General features: G+C 44.2%; 1 protein-coding gene across 1 annotated transcript in view; it reads right to left on the bottom strand.

Moving 5' to 3' along the window:
- Nucleotides 1–24,639, bottom strand: part of Fgd6 (FYVE, RhoGEF and PH domain containing 6) — a 117,445-nt gene that overhangs the window by 74,555 nt on the left and 18,251 nt on the right. Inside the window, exon 3 of the mRNA XM_051139940.1 lies at nt 825–972. Coding sequence (XP_050995897.1) covers nt 825–972 — 148 coding nt within the window. The remainder of the gene's footprint in view (nt 1–824; nt 973–24,639) is intronic.

Genomic DNA, 24,639 nt, shown 5'->3' with positions numbered 1-24,639 from the left:
ACAAAAGCATGCTCGCTTGAGCAAGCTTCCCCATCCCTCTGTACACAAGAGCTTTATTTAAAAACAAGCTTTTTAAAGATGTGGCCAACGCTCAATGCATCCAATTCCCTTCTTTCAGGAAATGTAAGAACTCCCCTGGGTGCGGTGCTCATACCTATAATCTCAGGACCCAGAGGGCTGAGGCAGGAGGATTGCTAGGATTCAGTGCCAGACTATGTTATACTGTCTCAAAAACAAAACAAAACAACAACAACAAAAAAAACAAACAATGTGCAGGAGGGCTGGCTCACTGTTTAAGAGCACTGGTTGTTCTTCCAAAGGACCCAGGTTCAACTCTCATCACCCACATGGCGGCTCACGGTTGTCTGTAACGCAGACTCCAGGGCATCTGAGACATGCATACAGACACAACACCCACACACATAAAGCGAAAACAAATGAACAAAAACCCAACAACAAAGAAATGTAAGAATTAGCAGAGCAAGAACAATCCGTAAGAGTGATTTCTTCAAGTTCAATGCACACATAACAGCATATGTCTATACTCACGTACATACATGCACATATAAAAAGCCAGTGAACATTGGTAAAATAATTTCTCAAAAACCACTAAATCATCATTAGGTGATACATATATCGATATATAACATTTTAGGTGCTTTATTAGACAAGGGATAGAACTTAAGACTTGAAAAGCATTTCCAGACTAACTCACTACGGTTGTGAGTGTTGTTTTCCTGTCAGGATGATAAAGAGCATTCCCATGCACAGTGGCAGGCCAAGAAAAAAAACAAAAGCAGAAATAACTGATTACCAAAATATACCTGCTTATCCTCCAGCGGGTCTGGCTCTCCTTTACTGGACTCGGAGCTGACATCATCGTCATCAGAACTATTGGTGGCTTCCTCGTCAGAGGGCAGGTCACCAAGATGGAGATGGAGATCATCCCGTCCATCCTGGCAGGTTCCGGAGCTGCATCAAAAGAAATGCCTGTTGTTAATTACCTTCAATAAAAAGAAGTGCTAGCTAGACCAAACCAGAATCAGCTACCTCATCCTCCTTATGGGAGAGACTACACTTAAAGGATTCCAAGGAATGGGAAAAGCCGAGATAAGCCGAGCCCCGCCTCTCCTTCCCGATACAGCTGTCATAAACTCAGATTCACTCCAGGGTTTAGAATTTAGCTTTAGGAGACAGAGTCAACATCAGGCTGAGAGTAGGAAGGTGACTGGGAAGCAGGCTGCCTCCGTTCCCACGTGTCCTGCCCTCAGAAGCCCAAGTGCCTACTGATTCCGGGTGCAAACCAGGAGGACCTCGAAGGCGTACACTAGAAGACTTGCTGAGACCTTGGGCCTCCATATTTTAAACAACAACAACACACCAAATTTGGAAAACTCAGGAAGTACGCCAGTAAGCATCCAACCAACCACACAGGAGTAACGGTGAGCACGCGCCCACCATCCTGGTTACCACTGATAGTGGGCCTGCAGCTCAAAGTGTAGGCAGGACAGTGAACTTAGGGGCTCTAGCCTCCGACAGAAACAGAAACTCTGAGGGACAGAGGCCAGCAGTCTAATGAGGGCGTTTAAACAAGCCCTCCAGGTGACTATGACTCAGCCTGACATTGGAAAAGTGCTTCCAGGCCATTTATCTGCTCTGCTCTTCCTTGTCAGCTTGATCTCACCGAGGTTTTCAGTGCGTAGAGACGGAGCTCCATTCTGGAAGGGGAATTCCACAGGAAAGCACCCCAGGCAGATGATGGGAATCACTCTAGCATAGGGTGTACACACTCAGAAACAAGATGCTTTTAAAAACTGCCTGAGCATCTGGGGCTTTAAGTAAAGGGTTGGCTGCGAGATCAGGCTACAGTGTGAAGCTGTCTCAGCAAACAACATGCCGCTTTTCTGATGTTAGTCAGCCCTCAGCCCACCAGAGCATCTGCAGAATAGAATAGGTGAACCCAGGAAAAGATCCCAGGAAATCATCAAGAGAAACACTCCTGCAGAACAGTCACATTTGCATTCCATTCCTGCTGTGGCTCTTTTGGAGGTCACAGGCAGGTCAAGTCAACTGCCAAAGCTCCAAATTATAAGCACTTCTAACGTGAATCTTAAAAGCTAAAGGGTAAATTCTCTGCCAGGTCCTGATTACACTGTAGAATAACAGACTTGCTTCAGAAACCATTCCTGCAGTTCAACTGCTACACAAACGAGCTGGATCTAGGCGAACTGCCAAAAGGAAGGCCTCCTACCACCAAAGACTTGGCTTCCTGTTACTCAGTGGCTGGGGCCTCTTATCACTTGGCTGGGTGGATGCACACCTTTATCATAGGTGGCCTGGACAAGCAGCAGACTCAGACTCACATCCTGGGGTGGGAGGGAAGCAGGGATTTTCCAGTCAGATCACTGGCAAAATTAGCCGTTCCTGGGAGCTGGGATCGGAGCCAATGTGGGTGAGTTGGTGATTTTTAATTTGTATTGGCAAGAAAAAAATCAAAGTAAACAAGATAATGAGCCCATCCATGTAGATAGAAGGAAATGTACCTTGGGGGGGTGTTGGCTGTGCTGGGACCCAAGCAAGGGTCTCAGTGCATCCTAGACAATAGCTCTCTCACCGAGCTACAGAGCCAAGCCCCATCTACTTTCACCTTGGCTCTTCACCTCTTTTGATCTTTGCTACCTAAGCACATGTTAAATTTCTAAACAGTCACCAGCATTATCTGGAAACTTCCTAAAAGAGGCAAAGACCTCAGTCCCTGACCTACAGAAACAGGATCCGGGAGTGTGGGGAGCCCTGTCCTAGAAGGCTTTTTCCTGATAGCCTCTTCTGTGGATTCTGCTGAACAGAGGGATCCCAGGCGTGGAGTAGTGAAGAAGCTGGGTTTTGTTTTGTTTGTTTTTTGTTTTTGTTTTTTGCTAAGAGTTGAAAGGTGGTTCCCAGCCAAACGTTTAAAAGGCTTTTCTTAAGACAGCTCCTATTGTCGTAGCCTTTAGGAACTCAAGAGAAAATGTGGTGGCCTACACCTGTGGTCCTGAGACAACAGGACCATGAGTTTGAGGCCAAGCTGGACTCTAAAATCAAACTGGAAAAACAGCAACAGTCACCACCAAACAAGCCCGCAAATGAAGTGAAATGCAAAGGTTACCACTTCAGAAGAGGGTGAAGGAGCTGTGCTTGTGGGCGGGCTGGGCGTGTGGCTGGGGGCGGGGCATTGCTCTAGCATGCTCAAGACCCCCGGTCAATCCCAACTCCACAGAGAGTGAAGACACAACTTCCTGAATGCAAACTTCCTGACGGGACACAGAGGGATGCTCTGAGTTCCAAAGACTGCTTACTGACTAAGACCTTCCCAGACTCTCTTTATCCTTGAATCACAAACTATTTGTCTCTTCTGGGCCCTAAATCACTTCATGTCAACAGCTACACAATCTGGTTTTCCTCGCTAACATGAAAGCACAAGACAACTGTGTTTTCAGCTGAGTCCCAGCATGCTGCCTGACATGGAATATCTCCATAAGCACTTTACGACATTTTGTTGTTGTTGTTGTTTTGGTTTAGTTTTGTTTTGTTTTGTTTTTTGGTTTTTTAAGACAGGGTTTCTCTGTGTAGCCTTGGCTGTCCTGGACTAGCTTTGTAGACCAGGCTGGCCTCGAACTCACGGCGATCCACCTGCCTCTGCCTCCTGAGTGCTGGGATTAAAGCCATGTGCCACCACCCCTGGCTTGTTTTTTGGGTTTTGGAGACAGGGCTTCTCTGTGTAACCTTGGCTGTCTTAGACTCACTTTGTACACCAGGCTGGCCTCGAACTCACTACACCGGGCTTTCAACATTTATTTATTTGTTTATTCATTTTGGTTTTTTTAAGACAAGTTTAGCCTGTAGCCCTGTATGGTGTAACATCAGCTGTTCTGGAACTTTCTCTGTAAGACCAGACTGGCATCAAACTCAGAGATCTGCCTACTGGGACTAAAGTTGTGCATTACCGCCCAGCTACTTTTCACCATTTTCAGTGGTGAAAGGAAGAAGTTGACTGCACGGGGATTGAGAAGAAGTGATGGGCTTATGAAGGAAGAAACAAAACAAAACAAAACCAAAAAAGCTTACGGAAGACTTGAAGGATCCAAATAAGTTAGATTACCCAGAAGAGAATCTGGAAACAAGCACCAAGAGTTTAAAGGAACAACAATGGCCTGTGGTCCCTCAGCAGAGACAGCAGCCAGGGGCCACACCACAGTGGTTAGCGTGTTGACCCGCATAATTAACTGTAGCTTCCAATCCACCAGATAACTTAAGACTTAGGATAATGGGGGGAGGGGGTAAGGGGCAGAAGGATGGGGGATGGGGGTGGTCCTCACTTATGCCAATCCTGCAGTATGGAACTCTTCTATGCTCAGTATTTCCTTGGAAAGTAACACCTAATTAACACTGTCCAATTTGTGGCCTGTTTCTTCCACGTCTTCCTGCCTAGTTAGTCCGGATGTAACAGTAGAAGAAAGGGTTAAGTGAGCATCCACAGCAGCCAGCACACACACTGGGCTGCTCTACCTCCCTGGGCCATCCTCCTCAAGTCAGATTTGCTTCTGGAAGGAGGCAGACTTCTAGCAGATCAAGAGAAAACAAAGGCAGAAATCAATGCCTATTGGTAGGCAGGCGCTGTCCTTCAGTTCCAAGTGCCACTATCTTTGTGATCATTTTACGGAGTTTGGTTAAAAGTTAAATATTCCCCACGTTAGATTTTCTGTGGGCAGAATAGCCTCCACTGGAAAAGTGCATGAAATTTTATATAAAAACTAGTCAGGTGTGGTGGCGCATGCCTGCCTGCCTACCTATCAAGGTTGGCCCAAGTCTGAGAGAAGCCCAGGAGAATGCCTGCTCCTTCTCAAGTTTCTGTTGTTTGTTTGTTTGTCTTTTGTTTTGTCTTTCAAGACAGGGTTTCTCTGTGTAGCCCTGGCTGTCCTAGAACTCACTCTGTAGAGAAGGCTGGCCTCAAACTCACAGAGATCCACCTGCCGCTGCCTCCCGAGTGCTGGGATTAAAGGCGTGCGCCACCACGCGGGGCTAAATTTCTGTAGCAGCATGTAAATCCAAACTCCAGCCTGAGTTTCTTCCACCTTCCACCCGGCCTGGGCTGGGCAGAACACACACACACGCATGCTCAGCATGCTGTGACTGTGGGGCTGTTTTCCTTTGGCTGCTCTCATGTTTACCACTGGAAAAGAGAGACCAGGGTCCTCGAAGGATGAACATTACACGAGAAACTAAATTAACGATCGATCAGTTATTACATAAAGCTCACAGCGTCATCATTTCACCAGAAGGTGGCTCCTTCAATTTCGCCGTAACGCTATGGATGCCAGTGTCACAGGAAGACTTGATTTATGAATCGAGTCAGCAGCAACCAAGATTCGAAAACCTTTTCTCGAATACTTTTGTCTAGTTTTGTTCATTTTGTTTGTTTTTCTATTGAACCCAGAGCTTCCTGAACACTAAGTAAGCAAAGGCTTTACTGCGGACCTACAAACACTAGCCCCGAACCATTCAACTTAAGTCTGCTTTGAAGTCTTACAGTACACCTGGAATTTCCCCTAAAACAAGAAGGGTGGTTCTCTTGATTGTTTCATTAAAACCTGGTGCACCCTAAAAAGTAGGCATACTGGTCATTTCACCTGCCAGTAGACCTCTTAGGAGTCGCACAGCCCTGTTCTGTTTTTAGGGCCGTATGCAGAGTCTAGGCAGCCAGGGTTAACAGTTAGATGCAGTGATGTGACTTGAACAAGTACCACAGTCAGCAATGTGACTCTGCAGGGAGGTGAATGAAGTGAGTCATCTGCAGGTTTTCCCCACAAGGATCTTAGCCTTCCCTTTCTCCTTTCTCCTTCCATGTCTTTCTTTCTTTCTCTCTTTCTTTCTTTGTTTCTTTTCCTTTTGAGACAGGGCCTTACACTGGAGTCCCAGGCTGGCCCTAACTTTTGAGCATCCTGTTTGAAACCCCAGAGTTCCAGGATATTGGTACACAGCAACACACGAACCATTAGCTGGTACAGTGGCAAACACCTACAACCCCTGTGGCCAGGAAGCTGTGGCAGAGCAACTGTGAGTTCCAGGACCACCTGGAAGATCTAAGAAGATGTATCAGGAAAAACAAATAATAATAATAAATGAAAGTAAAAGGTTTCACTCTTATGCTGTCAGTTAAAAACTAAAACAAACACCCAAAAATCAAAACACACACAAAAAAAAACTGTAGCCTGTAAGCAGTGCATTAACCGTTTTAAGTTAAGAACTGATTAATACAGATTAAGAATCCTTAAAAACTTAAAAGGAGATGGTAGGAGTTTGTTAAGCAAAATTAAGGAAAAAAGAAAAAACGGAACTTATAAAAGACATAGGATTAGTGTTTTGGCTCATAAATTTTAGAGGATCTAGCAATCAAGGCTTTAAAACTATCAGGCTGGACCAGTGAGAAGGCTCAGTGAGTAAAGGTGACTGCCACCAAGGCTGAGGACCTGAGTTCGATCCTTGGGACGTTCACAATGCAAAGAAAGAATGGACTTCCTCAAGTTGCTCTCGGACCGCCATGCACGCTGAAGGGGAACAAGTGGTTCATCCCACAAATAAGTTTCCAAAAATTAATTTTAAAAAATCCCAAGCTCGGTTCTGTGCTGGGAAAAAATATACTTTGCTTCCCTGGAAGATGAGCTAGAGATGATTTAAAACTAGCTCCAAGAGACTGTTAGCAAAAGACAAGGGAAGGAGCTTCAGTGCTGGTCAAACACACACTCCAGTGTCCAGCCTCAAATCCACCTTCACACAGGCCAGGCCATCCCTTCCCCGAGAAGGCATTTATTACTAAGACTCTTCAAGCCGGGCCCTCCCGACTGAACAAAAACAAAACAGTGTCTGAATCTGACCCTTGAGGCTGATAGCTTAAAGACAGTCTGCGAGGGTCAACTCTGAAAATGGCTTAAGGAAAGAAGAAAGAATTCAAAATTCATAGGGCTGGGCTTGGTGGCACACAGCCTTTAATCCCAGCACTCAGGAGGCAGAGGCAGGTGGATCGCTGTGAGTTCGAGGCCAGCCTGGCCTATAAAGCGTTACACAGAGAAACCCTGTCTCAAAAAAACAAAAAACAAAACAAAACAAAAGATTCCTTAAGGTATAAAGGCAGCTACACAGATGCCTTTAGACTTGTACCTCATCAGTTTATAGGTCATTAAGGTTTAGCTAAAAAGCTGTTTTAAAGGGAGTTTTCAGCAGTGGCCATTAATAGAAGACTAAAACGGGGACATTCTGTATGAAAACTGCTAAGCGCCTACTTGAAAGTAAGTTAGATCTACGCACAATGAGGGACACTGCTTGTTCTCTAGCAAACATTGGTGGGCTACAAAACCAGGACACGGTGCGCTTCCATCTATCTAGAAGAAAAATGTATAAACACACACACACACACACACACACACACACAAATTTCAAATATGTGCTTTTGAGATCCAAGGAAGCAGCTCAGTTGTATGGTCCTTGCCTAGTATGTGTGAGGGCCTGAATTTGATCCTCAGTAAACACACACACACACACACACACACACACACACACACACACACACACACACACACACACCACATAAATCTTTTACTCCCCAAATACAAGGATACAGACTACTTCCTAGGTAACATACAAGCCACACATGCCAGGTGAGCACTATACAACTGAACTACATCACCAGCCCTCAAAAGCACAGGCTAGCCAGTTGATGGCTTAAAAAAACAAAAAGCAAAAAACATAAGGACTGTTTAACAGTGTTTTGAGTCAAAGGGTAGCCATAAAACTTGTAACCTATACCAAGGTAAACAAACTGTGTGGTATGTCTCCTATGAGCTCCCTGAGCTGTTCCGGTTCCCAGTTCACTTAGTAGCTAGTAAAGGAGCAAGGGAGAGCACAATCCAGTTACCACTCTTGCTCCCCCCCCCATGCCCCCCCCACCCCTCCCTACCCCCACCCATGCCCTGCCTAACTAGGAGGCAGCCAGGTCAGGTCTGTGCTCTTTCTAGCCTAGGAGTGAAAAAAATTCTATAAAAGTCTACCCCAAAACAAGTGCTAGCTAAAATAGCGACCACGTGTCAGAAACTTTGCTGTTTTCGAACTTGGAAGGCTTTGAGGAATGATCCCTTAAAATAAACCTCCAGCAACGCAGACTGTAACTTTTTGTTAAGACCAATAGAAAATCATTCTACTGATCTTAAAGCGATTGTCAATAAAATCTAGCTGTCTCTAATCTACTTTATTAGCATACCAAAAAACGATGTTTCCTTCTCTTTTTTAAAAAGAATTATTTATTTCTGTATATGGGTGCTTTTGTTTACATGCACACGCGCACACCAGAGGGGGCACTGGGATTCATGGGACTGCAGTTATAGATGGTTGTGTTGTAATCCTCTATGTGGGTGCTAGGAATTGAACTCAGAACCTTTGGAAGAGCAGGCAGTACTCTTAACCACTGACCCATCTCACCAGTCCTGTAAGGTTTCATATATTGAAAAGTAAAAAAAAAGATTAGGCATTGTGAACCTATCGCTATTTTTTCCTTTACCTGTTCATGGCATATCATGTATTTATTTACATAATGTTAACGTGTGTGTGTGTGTGTGTGTGTGTGTGTGTGTGTGTGTGTCAGACCAAGTAAAGGTCACTAGAAATAATGATGCTGAGATGGCCACATAAGGGCAGTTATTTGCAAACCCATGCACATATATTTACACATGTACATAAATTTTACTGATATATCAAACAGTACTTAAAACACATAAGACAACTATGGCCTTTATTTCTATAAAATAAATATGCTTTAAGGACCAATTATGTATCTATTATTTGTTATTCTATGTGCTAAAAAAAAGATTAGAATTAGTTAAAATATTCAAGCTATCAATTATTTTCTTCTTTCTCTTTATTTTCCTACTGAGTGTGGCCTTCCTAAACAGATAGAGAAAAGGGATTTAGGATAAGCATAGTAGCAGGGACTATTATCTAAAAAAGAAAACAAGGACTAGGGATGCAACCTAGTGCTAAGAGCCCCTAACTACCATGTGCAAGGCCTGGGGTTACTATCCCTAGCAGCAAATCAGCAAAGCCCAAGAGAGGGGTGGGGGAGGGAGAGGGAAGAGGGGCTACAACCAAAGAACCAGGAAGAGGGAGGGAGAAGAGGGGCACATACTTTAGGTAACATGTTACAGGAGACCCCGAACCCCCTGCAGGCTGCTGTGGTCAGGGAGGTGGACAAGGGTTGACTTGGAGACATGACTCCAGCAAGTCAACAAGAAGCAAAAGCATCCAGGGTGCAGGAAGCCTGGGGGGCGGCACAAACGGAGGCCCTAAGACAGAAAGAGTGACTGGGCAGACAACGTATGGGGGAAGTATGGGGTGGGCACTTCTGTAAGATGAAAGACATGGTTGCTGCTAACAGTGGCTGCTTGGCAAGGAGCCAAGGCAGAACAGACACTCAACTACCCCCACCCCCCCGCAGGAGTGCTGGGAATCCAGGCCTCACTCTTAGCAGCCTTGCCAAGATCTAGCATTCTGGAAAGGAGCCAGCAGGGGAGCCAGGCCAGGAGGTGAGACTGATACAAAATGAAAGCTTACAGTGTGGGGCGCTTCTCTCGGGGTGACCACTTGTCCTGCGTCAGTTTTATGTGGCCACACTGTGTTTCCTCCAATGTCATGTTGCCATAACCCTAATTAATTCCAGTGGCCACGGAGGAGGTGGTGAGACAGTTGGAAATTGTGACCATGTGCTATACTCTTGATTATGACTTGGTACATACAAACCACTGCAGTAGCATAAAGACCAAAAATGAAGGCCTAACTTCTGCCTTGCTATTTGGGGCAAGTCAGGTGGGCCTGACTGGCTAAGCCCAAATTCTCCCCTACTCTTTGTTTGACTGGAGAAGGCCCTCGGTGGAAGCCAAGCAACTATCAGTCTAGGAAACTGCTCGAATAAACCAAACATAATAAACCTCCTGTAGAGCCGGGCGACCACCACACCCTCTTGATATACAACGCCCGACTCCCACAGCTCCTGGAGGTTCAGTTTGTTCCTACGTAGTGTTGCGCGACATCTGGTGTGCTCCTTCTCCAGCTGTGAATGTATGTTGCCCTTCAGTTGGCGTAGAACTTGTGTGTTCAGCCAAAGCCACAACCTTAGGATAAGAATGCCTCCCTCACTAATATGGTAGCAGGAAGGTGACTAAAATGCACAGTAGGGAGACCGCCACCCTCTAGGATCCGGGGTTGCGCAAGCAGGCCTACTGGTGTTTTCTAAAGGAACTGCCTGGATCAACCACATTGAGAGGTACGGAAAGTTGTCTTTGCATATCCCTAACTGTATTTTGTAAAGACACCTGAACAGGCTCTTGATCCATCCAAACTATAAGTAAGCCAAAGGCACTAAGGTAACACTGCAGAAATGTGCATGTTCCATGTTACAGCATGTTAAATGCTACATCACAGGCAGACCTTACTGTAAGAAAGTATGATGGGAGTATACGCAGACAGTAGTTAGTGTTCAAGGACGTCTGCTTTCATGCCCAGACTCTGCACAGATCTGCTGAAGCGTCTCACTTCCTAACAGACCCTACAACCCTAAGCAGAACTTCCCCTCTTGGGAAAAGGTCAGTAAGCTGCCTGGAGCCTGTAAGGGGCAATGCTGGACAGGGTTGGACTGCTGTTACTCAGGAATCCATTTTAGTTCACTTCCGTATTCACAGATACCTCTGAGCAATTCCAGCAACATTTTCTCCTCCATACAGACACAAAAGAGCTCTCTTTAACCTCTACTCTAGGACAGCTATGCACCAATAACGCCAAAGGCCCAAATAGAACCTTCTGTCTCAGAGTTCCCTGGAGAACTCTGAGTTTCTCAAAACTGGTGGATATGATGGGCATCAGGCAGGTGCTCTCCTCCACCCTTTTATTTTTACTCAGTATTGAGGAATAGAACCAAGGGCTTCACCCATGTTGGCTAAGAGTTCTACCACTAAGATAGTGCTAGCCTTCTCCATCTTCTCTTTTGTTTCTTTACAATGGGGTCCTGCCATGTAGCCTGGGACAGTCTCAAACTCACAGCCCTCTTGCCTCAGATACCTTAGTGTAGGAATTGTAGCACTGTGCTACTGGACTTGACCTTCTGCACTCTCTTAATCCCACACAGCAGTGTACCCTCCATAGCTACACGGCTGACCACTTCTGTTCATCGTTGGAATCCTTGAGAACTACCCCCTCAAAAAACCTTGATGGTTCTAGCAAACTGTGATAACATCTTCTAAAGCCAGGGTCAGGGAAAATGTAAAGGAAGTAAGAATAAACAAATACTTAATACAGGCTCACTCTGAGTAGGATCCCAAGCATTTCTTTATAGCATCAAATACGTCTAGGAATAAAGGAGAGGCTGTCCTCTATAGAGAAGGAAAACACTTGTCTCAGTTCAAAAAGAGGGCCCACCTCTCACTTGTCTATGTAACTGGTTAGCTTTAATTAAATGTTCCTTTCAACTACAAAACTGAAAGAATACCACCTGCTATTAAGGTTCAATGAAATAATGTGAGCTTGCCTACTATATACAATAGACAAGAAACAAACACAACTTAAACTAAGCTTCGGGGTCTAGGGAGACAAGTGACGTTCTCACCCCTCATCAAAGAAACTTCTTTTTGTAGCATCTGGAGACCATTACAGAAAACCACAAGCGATAATCATGCGGAATTGTGGAGCCTGGTCCCAAGCACCACATGTTGGCTCTTGGGTCCACCACAGCTCTTATCTAAAGCTCGAGAATCACTGAGGCAGAGGGAGCGGAAAGACTTGAGGAGCCAAAGGAACAGGGCGTTTGCTGTAAGACTGTGTCTCCCGGGGAAGTCAGGAGCTATAACCATCAGGCTCGCCACATGACTGCAGAAACAGGAGCCGAAGAAGCGTGACAGAGCAGAGCAGCTGTTCTTAGGGCCTCTACCCTACACAAAGAACTACAGGCAACCCCAGGGAAAGAGCATATCAACCAGTTATATCGTACCAAAGAATCAGCTCCGAAAGCAGACACACAACAACCTTATATAGACTGAGCAGGTTGTAGCCATGTATTTAGCAATATACATATGTGTGTGTGTATGTCCATAGCAACAATTAATGAAAAAAATAGGTCATAAATTTGAAGGAGACCAAGGAAAGGAATATAGAAGGGTCTGAGGATGGAGATGCAACAACCACCAAAATGGAGGGGCTAGAGAAATGTGTCATAAGAACACGTGTTGCTCTTGCAGAGGACCCAGGTCCAATTCCTAGCACCCACATGGCGGCTCACAGCTGTCTGTAACGTCAGCTCTAGGGAACCCAACACCTTCTTCTGACTTCCTCAGGGTCCGGCCATGCACATGGACTAGGCATACAAGCAAGCAAAGCACTCAGATGCACAAAATAAAATGATAACTCTAAAATAAATAAATAAATAAATAAACATTAAAAGTGGCAAAGCAAAACAAAACAAAACAAAAAGTCCTAAGAAAAGAAAGGCATTAGTGTTTACTGAGTAGATAAAATGGCCAGGGTCTAGATTTGTCCTTATTTACTCCTAGTAAGTCCAGAATTTGACACCAACCTGATCTATTTATTGCATGAATAAATTAGACTTACTCCTAATATCTGAGCACAGGTATTGTAGAACACAATGAGGTACATCCACCCTGCCATTTATTTTGATGCCTACAGAGTTAAGAATTTTGTTTTCGTTTTGATGCAGTCTTAACTAATAGCCCGGCCAAGCTGAAATGTACCTTCCCACCCTGGTCTCCTGATTGCTGGCATTACAGGGGTATACTGCCATGTTTGGCTTGCTAAGTACCATTTCAAAGGATGAGGGGTAAGAACTATTTGGCATGTGAAAATGCTATACAACATCAAGTTTTTAATTTTGGAATGCAGTCTCTGAGGCGTTTTCCATTTTAATGAAGTATAATAATCTGTATTTAGCAATGAAGAAGGGTACTTTGTTTTCTACTGCAAAATGAAGCTATGTTATCAAAGCAATATGCCCACAAATAAAGTTTTTTTTTTTTTTTTTTTTTTTATTAATTTATTCTTGTTACATCTCAATGTTTATCCCATCCCTTGTATCCTCCCATTCCTCCCCCCCCATTTTCCCATTATTCCCCTCCCCTATGACTGTTCCTGAGGGGGATTACGTCCCCCTATATATTCTCATAGGGTATCAAGTCTCTTCTTGGCTACTTGCTGTCCTTCCTCTGAGTGCCACCAGGTCTCCCCCTCCAGGGGACATGGTCAAATGTGAGGCACCAGAGTATGTGAGAAAGTCGTATCACACTCTCCACTCAACTGTGGAGAATATTCTGACCATTGGCTAGATCTGGGAAGGGGTTTAAAGTTTACCTCCTGTATTGTCCTTGGCTGGTGCCTTAGTTTGAGCGGGACCCCTGGGCCCAAATCTGCCTATCATATTGTTCTACTTGTAGATTTCTAGGACCCTCTGGATCCTTTTATTTTGCTGTTCTCCCATGCGTCTCTCATTTAGAGTCCCAATAGGATGCCTTCCCCTCTGTCCCAGTTTCCTGGTAAGTGAAGGCTTTCGTGGGACATGCCCCTTGGGCTAGTATGCAGATATAAGTGAGTATATACCATTTGATTCTTTCTGCTTCTGGGTTAACTCACTCATTATGATCATTTCTAGCTCAATCCATTTATCCACAAATTTCGGGAATTCCTTGTTTTTAATAGCTGAGTAGTATTCCATAGTGTATATGTACCACAGTTTCTTTATCCACTCTTCTACTGAGGGACACTTAGGCTGTTTCCATGTTCTGGCTATTATGAATAAGGCTGCTATGAACATGGTTGAGCAAATTTTCTTGTTGTGTGCTGGAGCATCTTCTGGGTATATTCCAAGGAGTGGAATAGCTGGGTCTTGAGGAAGCCCTATTCCCATTTTTCTGAGATAGCACCAGATAGATTTCCAAAGTGGCTGTACTAGTTTGCATTCCCACCAGCAATGAAGGAGTGTTCCTCTCTCCCCACATCCTCGCCAGCATGTGGTGTCGCTTGAATTTTTGATCTTAGCCATTCTGATGGGTGTAAGATGGAATCTCAGAGTTGTTTTGATTTGCATTTCCCTGATGACTAAGGAGGTTGAGCATTTCTTTAAGTGTTTCTCAGCCATTTGATACTCCTCTGTTGAGAATTCTCTGTTTAGTTCCAAGCCCCATTTCTCAATTGGGTTATTCGGTTTGGTGGTGTTCAAATAAAGTTTTATTGGAGCGGAGAATGCTCATATTTGTACAATGTTGCACAGGTAGAATTGGATAGGTGCAAAAGGAAAGTTATGGCCTGTCAAGTATTAACTATTTCCCACTGGCCTTTTAAGGGAAAAGTTTGCTGGTCTGCAGTATAATTACATGTGCTCTGCATTTACTGCCTTCATAAAATTTAGTAAGTCTTTAATTTGTTGGTACCTCAGTTTTCCTCATTCATAAAATGAAGACAATAATGGGCCTATAACTCTATGAGGACTTTATGAACCAATGCAAATAATTTGCAAACAATGCTTCTGTACAGAAGCGCCTGTCCTTTCAGTCTCTCCAATATGGTGTTATCTAAACTACCAAAGGGAAAATAATGGTTGCTGCAGACACTTGCAATCCAGACTGTATAGACAGTTACTCAAGAAAACTCTGCAAGCCGGGCATGGTGGTGCACGCCTTTAATCCCAGCACTCGGGAGGCAAGGGCAGGCGATAGCTGTGAGTTCGAGGCCAGTCTGGTCTACAAAGAGAGTCCAGGATAGCTAAGGATACACAGAGAAACTCTGTCTTGAAAAACCAAAAAACAAACAAACAAACTTCATTATCAGTGTTGTGAAAACACTCACCGCCAGCTTAAGTGTCAGAGTGAAGAACTCCTTCCATCACCGAAGTCGGGTGTGCCTTGCAGTGCATCTCCTAAGGCGTCATGCTTAGTTAGCTTTGATACTTCTGGGGAGCTTACTGCTCACACAGTAAAACCCTCAAGCTCTGAATTGTACTGTCCCTTATTCCTAAAGGAATTTTAGTCACTAACCTAAAACGTAGTTTCATTCGGTGGCATTCCACTATTTCTTTGTCTCTCTTTGTACAGTGACAATCACTTTGAGGAATGATAAGCAGAAAAGGACCTATGGCTGACACTGAAAAACACCTTCATGTATGCAACAAAGTTGCTGATTTCCTTCCTAATGTGAGCAATTCACAGAATGTCCTGTTCTGACTAAAACCAGAGGAGAAGGCAAGAAATACTAAGTAGGAAGAAGCACCCAGCGCCACGCCCAGGACGCCAGTGGCGCATTTCGCTCTCCCAGATTACAAGCAGCCAGTGGGTCAGGCTTTGAGTTGGGCACAAAGCTAGAAAGAGGAAGCCGGGGTCTGATCCTAAGCAAACTGCCAGGTCAGCTGTCTTTATTTCCCTGTGCTTCAAACAATAGACTCCCAGAGACAGCTTGACGCCTCCGAAACTTTCCATTTATGCAAAAACTTTCCATATTAAAGAGAAAAACAAAGTGAAACAAAACAATTAAAGAGAAAAGGCCCCTTTCCCCAGGGAGAGGGGAAAGAAGAGAATATTTACCTTTCATTTTATAGATTTTAAAAGTGCTATATAATTTTTATGATTAAACTAACATATAAATAATCTTTAAATCTCCATTTTCTCTGCCCAAGTTTACTAATCTCAATTCTTTTAAACCTTTCTCATTAACAACGTTTTCTTTTTTAATATTTAAGAAGAAAAATTCAGAGAGGCAGGGCAGGTTGGAGACAGGTATGCCCATTTAGTCTTCCTCATAAATGAAAAACAACAACAAAAAACCCAATAACAAACCAACCCGACCATGCTGCAATGTGCCTCACGGCAACAGTTTCCAGCATACTGACTGCAGTCTCTCAAGCCACACTCTTCTAGGACCATAGACCTTGTCTTCAGTCGCAGGCCAAGATGACCGACCAACTCTTTGTATTTTGCAAGATAAAGGGAAGGAAGAAGAACTGTTTCCAGCAAAGCATCAGATGATATGGTAAAGCAGAAGCATGCGCCCATGCCTTCCAGCTGCACTTGTAAACACATGTTTGACAGACAGAGTCCACCCAGAGGGCTCCAGCAGAGCAGCCAGCAGAAACCCTTACTGGGACACGATTTCCAAGGACACACAGAAAACGCATTCTCTCCGTGCAGATGGAGTCACGAAACACTTTTCACTTTTTAACAGCGTGATGCCTGCTAAGACCTAAGTGTTTAGAATTGCTGCCTTTTTTATTTGCTTCCTGACAGGATCCTGCTTTTGTAGCACAGCTTGCCCTTGAATTCCCAAGCCTTCTGCATGCGCTACAACACCCACCTGGTTTGAGTTCCCATCAGTGGTAAGCCTAATAGAGTGACATACAAAAAGTGCCCAAGATCTCATTTTAGACTATTATCGTGTGAAAAGAATTGCCTATTAACCAAGGAACAATCAATCACAGGCAAAGCACACCTAAACTAATTCTAGCAAAGAAAGAGCTAGAGTGGATGCATTATTTTTGTAGTTTAAGAAAATTAAATTTGGGCTGAAGAGATGGCTCAGTGGTTAAGAGCACTGGCTGCTCTTCCAGAGGTCCTGAGTTCAATTCCCAGCACCTACATGTTGGCTCACAACCATCTATATTATGATCCAATGTCCTCTTCCGGTGTGCATGAAGACAGTATACTCATATACATAATAAATAAAAATAATTATATGATGATGATGATGATGATGTTTTGGGGTTTTAGAGACAGGGTTTCTCTATGTAGCGTTGGTTGTCCTGGACTCCTTTTGTAGACCAAGCTGGCCTCGAACTCACATCAATCTTCCTGCCTTTGCCTCCCCAGTGCTGGGATTAAAGGTATGTACCACCACGCCCGGTCTAATTTTTAATATTTTTATTTTACTTATTTAAATACGTCTGTCCTACTGAAATACTCTATGTATGTTAATGAGTTCCAATCCACTTCCTTCAGCCACAGAAAGCCTTTGTCCTTCTGACTGTCCTTTTGTACTCCTCACTGCATGTTAGCGCCTGTTTTCTCTCCACCTGCCTGTTTGAAGGGGTGGGGTGTTGTTACGCAGCTTTCCTGGAGCCTTTGTTGCTCCCACCTGTGTCTCCTGGGCACTGAGGGTACACCGGAATCTACTTCTCAACTCATTTGTTTTTATACTTTTTTGAAACAGGGTCTTCCTCTGTAGCGTGGGCTGCCTGAGAACTTACTATGTCGCCCAAGACCTAGAAAGAACACTTAAGACTTTAAGAGGGAAGGCATTGCAGTGGCTCTTTTCACTGTTAGCTTGACCTGGGATCAAGTATTAAATCTAGGATCACCTGGGAAGAAAGCATTAAAAAGGGTTGTCTACACCAGGCTGGCCCATGAGAAGGTCTGTGGAGGGGTTGTCTTGACCACCTCAACTGATGTAGGAGGGCCCAGCCTAAAAGTGGGCGGGGCCATTCCTTGGGTGTGTTCCTGGGCTGCATAAAAAGAAAAAGTAAGCTGAGCGACCACAAGCATGCAGGGATCATTCATGCCCTTTGCTCCTGATTACACGTGATATATAGAGATAGAGACAGATATGATATATATGTGTGTGTGTGTGTGTACATATATACACATACACACATATATCGTGTGTATCTGCGTATATACGTGACATATACACATATATTATATCTTTTTATTCAAATGCTATTTTTTTTTCCAAAAAGCCTGTCAGCAGGACATCTTGGTAAATTTGTGCTCACTCCGAAACTATTTATCTGTAGGTTGTCTAGACTTTTTTCCCCACTCCTATTCTTAGCACACTTAGGACACACAGACAGTTCTGTTAATTAAAGTGAATTTCTTCAATCTTTAGATTTTTAAAAAAATTTTTTGTTTTTTGAGTGTTACAAGTATCTTTGCCCTTTCTGAATAGTACATGATATCTTGGGTTCCGTCCTGGTTGGGCTTTGGTTTTGGTTTTGGTTTTTTTGGTCAGCTTGACACATGCTGGTGCCATCTGAGAAGAAGAACCTCAATTGAGAAACTGCTCCCATTAGATTGGCCGTTAGGCAAGGCTGTGGGGCATCTCCTTGGCCAGTGATTGATACGAAGGGCTCATCTCACTGAGGACACGTGGTCCTGAGTTATAGAAAAAAGCATACTGAGCCAGCCCTGGGGAGCAGGCCAGGAAGCAGCACTGCTCCATGGCGTCTGTGTAGGTTCTGCCTCCATAGTCTTGTCCTGACTTCCCTCTGGGAGGAAATGAGACCTAAGGGATATAGGATGAACTGAGCCCTTTCTACCCTATGTTGTTTTTGGCCACGATGCTTCATCACGACAACAGAAAAGTAAGAAATACGAGGACCATGTGAGACCAAAATGGCTTCCTTCTGGGGTTCTGGGGAGGAGGAATGGGGTGGGTAAACCCAGTGGTTTTTTGTTGTTGTTGTTGTTTAACCATCCCACAATATATCCCTTTATCCCATAGGGAGTCAGATGCTCCCTATGAACTAATAAAGATGAACACGCTATGACTCTTTAGCTCAATGTCACTTCTCCAGATGAACAGTCTTTCGGTGGACAGCAGTAATTCCCCCAGTCGACATAACTGTGTCTCAAAATTAACAGGTGTTTCCTGCACATTCTGGAAGCCTGGTTGATGGGACACGAGTGTGCTCAAAATGCAGCTAGACTCTGACCTCACACAGATAAAAGCAACATTTAACCTCCATATTATTTGCATAGGTGTAATCATCTAATTTGTGCCAGTAACAGCTAGGGTGCAAAGGTACAAATGCAATCCCTCACAGTGTTAACTCTCACATTTGCAAGTGGAGAGAGACAGACAGACAGACAGACACCGATGAAGTATTAGAAAACAGCGATCCATTAGTGCAGTGTAACTGTTAAACACCTAGGGACAAGGCACCTTGTGCTGCTTGGTATAGAGTAAAAATACAGCAAACAGTGTTATTTTTATTGTAGTTTGAGCACTATATATTGGGCAACATGCTATGGGAGACAGCAAGGATGCAGATGTACAAAAATGTCCTGTCACATCCATCGTTTCAATAAGCATTTACTAAGCGTCTACTCTAGGCCAAAAATAATTCTAAACATTAGTGACAGAGCACTGTGACACAGTGCACTTCCTGGTCACACAATCCTAAACTTTAGTGATAGAGCACTGTGACACAGTGCGCCTCCCGGTCACACAATCCTAAACGTTAGTGACAGAGCACTGTGACACAGTGCGCCTCCCAGTTTACAATCCTAAATACTAGTGACAGAGCACTGTGACACAGTGCACCTCCTGGTCACACAATCCTAAACGTTAGTGACAGAGCACTGTGACACAGTGCACCTCCTGGTCACACAATCCTAAATGTTAGTGCCAAAGCACTGTGACACAGTGTACCTCCCGGTCATGAAGTCCACGTTCTGGAAGAATCCCAATCATAAACAGATAAGGTACTGTTAGGGACGGGAATTGGCAGAAAGGAAAATGAAACTGGATAAATTAGGATGGAAAGCAACAAAGTACGTGTAGGAGCCTATCTGTGCCTCTCCCTAGGTCAGAAGAGGCAGGGCTCGGGATATGAGTCAGTGGGTAGAGTGCGTGCCCTGGGTTTAGCATCCAGCATGGCACACACCTGGGTGTGGTAGCCAGGCCTGTCAATGCAGCTCTTGGGAGGCGAAAGCAAGAGAGGCTGAGGTTGAAGTCATGCTCTGCCACACAGTAAGTCTGAGGCCAACCCAGTCTGCATGACATCCTGTCTTTAAAAATAAAAATGACAAAGAGTGAGCCCCAATGCGTACTAAAGGATAACCCCGAGTAAAGTCTAGAAGGGTAAGAAGTGATGTCTGGGTAAAGAGGTTATTGGACAGTGTAACAAAGGGGAACTGGCACCGGTCAGATTACTGTAGGTAGTAAGATTATAAACCTGGAAAGGCTGGCTGTGGTCAGACACAAAAGGTCTTAAATACTAAACTACAGAGATTTTTCTTCTCTAGCGAGTGGGGTGCCAATGAGGTTTTTGTTTTGTTTTGTTTTGTTTTTTTGAAACAGAGTTTCTCTATGTAGCCTTGGCAGTCCTGGACAACCCAGGCTAGCCTTGAACTCATAAAGATCCATCTGCCTTTGCCTCCCAAGTGCTAGGATTAAAGGTGTGTGCCACTATGGCCAGCAACAAGGTAAATGTTAAAAAGAATAAGGGGCTGGAGAGATGGCTCAGAGGTCAAGAACACTGTTCCTCCAAAGGTCCTGAGTTCAATCCCCAGCAACCACATGGTGGTTCATAACCCTGTCCACCCTTAACACATGAAATGTGGGAGAACAAGAGAGGCAGGAAGCGAGTTACACAAGACAATGCAACAACACACCAGCAGACCAAACAGTGCAGGCCCTGATTCATACACCCTTCCATAGGAAAACACCCTGACCACCAGCTAACAAACACGGGGCCCATTGCTAGGTAGGTTCTAATTTGGTTTAAATTAAGAAAACATTACAAATCCATTGAAAGTCTGAATTACAGGGTATTTTAACTGAAATACAGTTTGAGTACTTTCATGTACCTGTATCTACCTAATTGTATAGCTTACCTTACAGAAACGTGTTACAACTAGCACAGTAATTAAAGTATGGAAATAGTGTAAGAATACCCAAGAGGTGTGCACAGAGGTAATTTAAATATGATTTATGGCACTGATTTGCTTGAACGGAGACAGACTATGGCTACTTGAGCCTAGGTAGGATGAACCATACCAAATGAAAAGGTGCAACAGGATAGGTGATGACTGAGTCCTACATACTACACACACACACACACACACACACACACACACACACACACACACACACACCACAGATCCACATCAGTTTCTACCTGCTATGCCAAGGGGAGAGAAAGGAAAACAAAATAGGCCGTGAAGCAGCACCTTAGTCCGTGGCAAATGCTACAAGCCTCTGGTGGGGCAAGGTTAATGACTGACCTACTTAGTTGCCATAGCAATAATGCCAGCAGATCTGTCTAGGAGCATCCCGGCAGCTATCCTGACCAAACCGAATGCACACCTACATCCAGGGTCCAGGCCTTAACCTTCTCATGACCCTAAATCTCCAGAAAGTCTACTTAAAACAAAACAAAACAAAACAAAACTTTGCTGGGCATGGTGGCGCACACTTTTAATCCCAGCACTCCACTCAGGAGGCAGAGGCAGGCGAATCATATGAATTTGAGGCCAGTCTTGTCTACAAAGTGAGTCCAGGACAGCCACGGCTACGAAGAGAAACCCTGTTGGGAAAAACAAACAAACAAACCCTTTGATTCCTACTGTACACTATTCATCATCTGCCGCTCTGGGAGAAATACCCTACCATTTACTTAACCTCATTTTCCCCCTCACAGACAATAACAGTAGTGCTTGATACAGACAGCGTTCAATAGAGACAACAGCTACAGGTGCTAGCGTGTGTCAGTTATGCTACTGCCTGGAAGGCTGAGGCACAAGGGTCACAAGTTCCAGGCCAGTCTGGTCTACATAATAAGGTCTTGTCTCAAAAAGATGAGCGGATGTTATCTTATTATATAAGGCATTTAGTTCTTACAAAATTTACTTTGGAGAAATCTATAAATAGTGATTAACTTTATTAAATGAGAGAACTTTAAAGGCACACACACACACAAAGGACTGGACAGCATGAATGAGAAACAAAAAAACAACAGATTAAAAAAGCAAGTCTTACATAAGTCATAAATGTAAGTCATGCCTAATACTTTTCATCTCGTGAATGACCATGCTCAACTAGCAAACGACAGAAACCACGTTTAACATGCTTTGAGTGCTGGCCACTACTAAACAGACCAAGTGAAAAACATGGTAGGATCCAGTTTCCAGAGTGTGAAGTACCTCTTGCCTGGCCTGGGCTCTTCCTGCTTGAAAAGTATGGGCATTGTGAGTAGATTCGACACGAGAATATTTTTCCCTTTATATCCCCTGGATAAAAGGTCCACGGTTCTGTCAGAACCCTGGCTAACAGTGAAGAAAAACTGTTAGGGTTTGAGGCAGTGTGCCACAGGATCAGAACTCTCATTTCAATAATTGGTTATCTATGTGCTGTCTGCATGTCCTTGAGCAACTTCAGGCTCCTCGTCTACACAAGAAAATGATAAGATCCATGCATACAATCACTCCAAACATAGCATAATGCTCCACCTATGAGGGACTACTACTCCAGTTACACACCAAACCCAGGGTGTCCGATGAGAACAGCGCTTCTAGTCCCTGGGACTCTCTGGTCCTGACTCTTGGTAGGACAGAAGGAGCACTGGATTGAAAGAGTCAGGTGGTACAAGGAAAGAACGCACTGTTAACATACAATAGTCGCACCAGGCAATTCTACATTTTTGAGCCAGGTTTGGGTGCTATGCGGGACTGAGGCTGTGGCCAGGAATGACTTTAGTCTAGGAGCCTCAGCGCAGATAACATAGTAGTAACATGTGAGACCTCCTTCTTAACTAGGTAACAGAGTTTGTTGTTGTTGTTTGAGACAGGGTCTCTCTGTGTAGCCGTGGCTGTCCTGGACTTGCGTTGTAGACCAGGCTGGCCTCGAACTCGCAGAGATCCGCCTGCCTCTGCCTCCCTTCCTGAGTACTGGGATTATAGGCGTGGGCCCCTGCGCCTGGCTGGTAACGGTATCTTTCACAGCAGAGCTGAGCCGTGGTGCAGGTCAGCCTGAACCTTCCCACCACTGGGATGGAACTGAGCTTTCCGAGTCCCAGTACCTTCTCTAGAATGTTCCTGGTACCTTCTCTAGAATGCTCCTACCAGCATGAGAGGGAGAAGGAAGTCTTGGAGGTCCAGGCTGGAGCCCTGGTCTTACAATGTCTCATCTTCTTGGGAGGGGAAAGTCCATGAGTCTTGCGAAGGTTTTGTTTGTTTGTTTTAAGATTTATTTATGTATTATGTATACAGTGCTCTACCTGCGTGTACACCTGCAGGCCAGAAGAGGACATCTGATCACATTATAAATGGTTGTGAGCCACCATGTGGTTGCTGGGACTTGAACTCAGGACCTCTGGAAGAGCAGACAGTGCTCTTACCCGCTACCCCACCTCTCCAGCCCCTTTGCTAAGGTTTTGATTTCAACAATGAGTGAAGGGGCTGATAAAGAAGCTTTGCAGTAACTCCTTTAGTTCTAAAGGGTATGAGTATACTTAACCTAGAACTACTAAAAGGTATAATTATTTTACTTCAAACTACTTGATTTGGGAAAGACAAAAAAACAAAACAAAACAAAACAAAGCAAAAACCTCTTCTAATAGTTTCCTTACCCCAAAACTCCTCACAGACTGAGGTTGGAAACTTCTGCCACCAAGCAAATCATACCTGATGCTGTAAACACACACACACACACACACACACACACACACACACACACACACACACACACATTCTTTCTAACCCGGTTGACCGCACTGTCCTTGCCCTTCTTCTTAGACTTGGGAGGGACAGGTGAAAGGGAAGAAGGCTTCTCACTAAATCAAAAGCTCTCTGCCTCTGACTGCAGATACATGCACAGCCCCAAGAGAGGCAGCGGCGGAGCACAGGTCATTCCTTCTCTGTATGGCCCCTGGACTTGGATTTGCAGCTGCCAAAGCATCACAAACCCAGAACTACTTTTCAGATTTAGGAAGCCCCAGTAAATCCACTCTTTATAACGTTTCAAATGATACCAGGATGTGTCCCAGAGTGACCACCTATATAAATATTATCGAGAGGCTTCACTCTGACAAAATAAATTATCTAAGCAAAACATGTAACGCTTTCAGCTAAGTCCACATGACTCAGGAGCTGAACAAGCAGCCATAGCACTTTTGAACATAAAAAGACTAACACACTTGCTCTTCTTTTTCTTTTAATCCAAACATTTGAGAGAAACTGACTTTCTTTGTCCAGTGTTTATTATTTAACTTTTCCTGTGGCAGAAACCAAAATACTTCATTAATGAGAGATTCCAGTAAATGGGCCCAGCAGCTCCAGCCGCTAATCCAGCTGCAGTGCCGTCAGCACTCATTTTCCTGGACCACTTGACCACGGTTCAACATCTTCACTTTGTGAATGGGTATAATGACACGCCAATTCACCCTCAACTGGAAACAGCAAGAATTACATAAACAAAAAATTCTGAGAAACTGGGAAAGGTAACTGTAGACGACAGTTACTCTTCCTAGAAGTCACATAAGCAGCGCTTTACGTCACTGGTGGTCTAGAGTCCTGTCTCTTTCTGCAACTTCTGTGACAGATTATCTTTGACAATGTCGAAACTACTTACAAATAACATTTTTCCTACAGATCCATAAACAAAATGACTGGAGGCAGATCAAAGCACCAAAGCAATTTCTTCCTACCACCAAAAAAAAAAAAACAAAAACAAAAAAAACAAATAAAAAACCCACAGTAAGTTGTTGGTTCATTCTTTCTTTCTCTTATTCTCTCTCTGTCTCTCTTACCACCACCACCAAGGCAGGGTTTCTCTGTGTAGCCTTGGCTGTCCTGGACT

This window comes from Acomys russatus, chromosome 31, assembly GCF_903995435.1.
Source record: "Acomys russatus chromosome 31, mAcoRus1.1, whole genome shotgun sequence".
NCBI lineage: Eukaryota > Metazoa > Chordata > Mammalia > Rodentia > Muridae > Acomys > Acomys russatus.
This window is presented reverse-complemented; position numbering and strand designations above follow the sequence as displayed.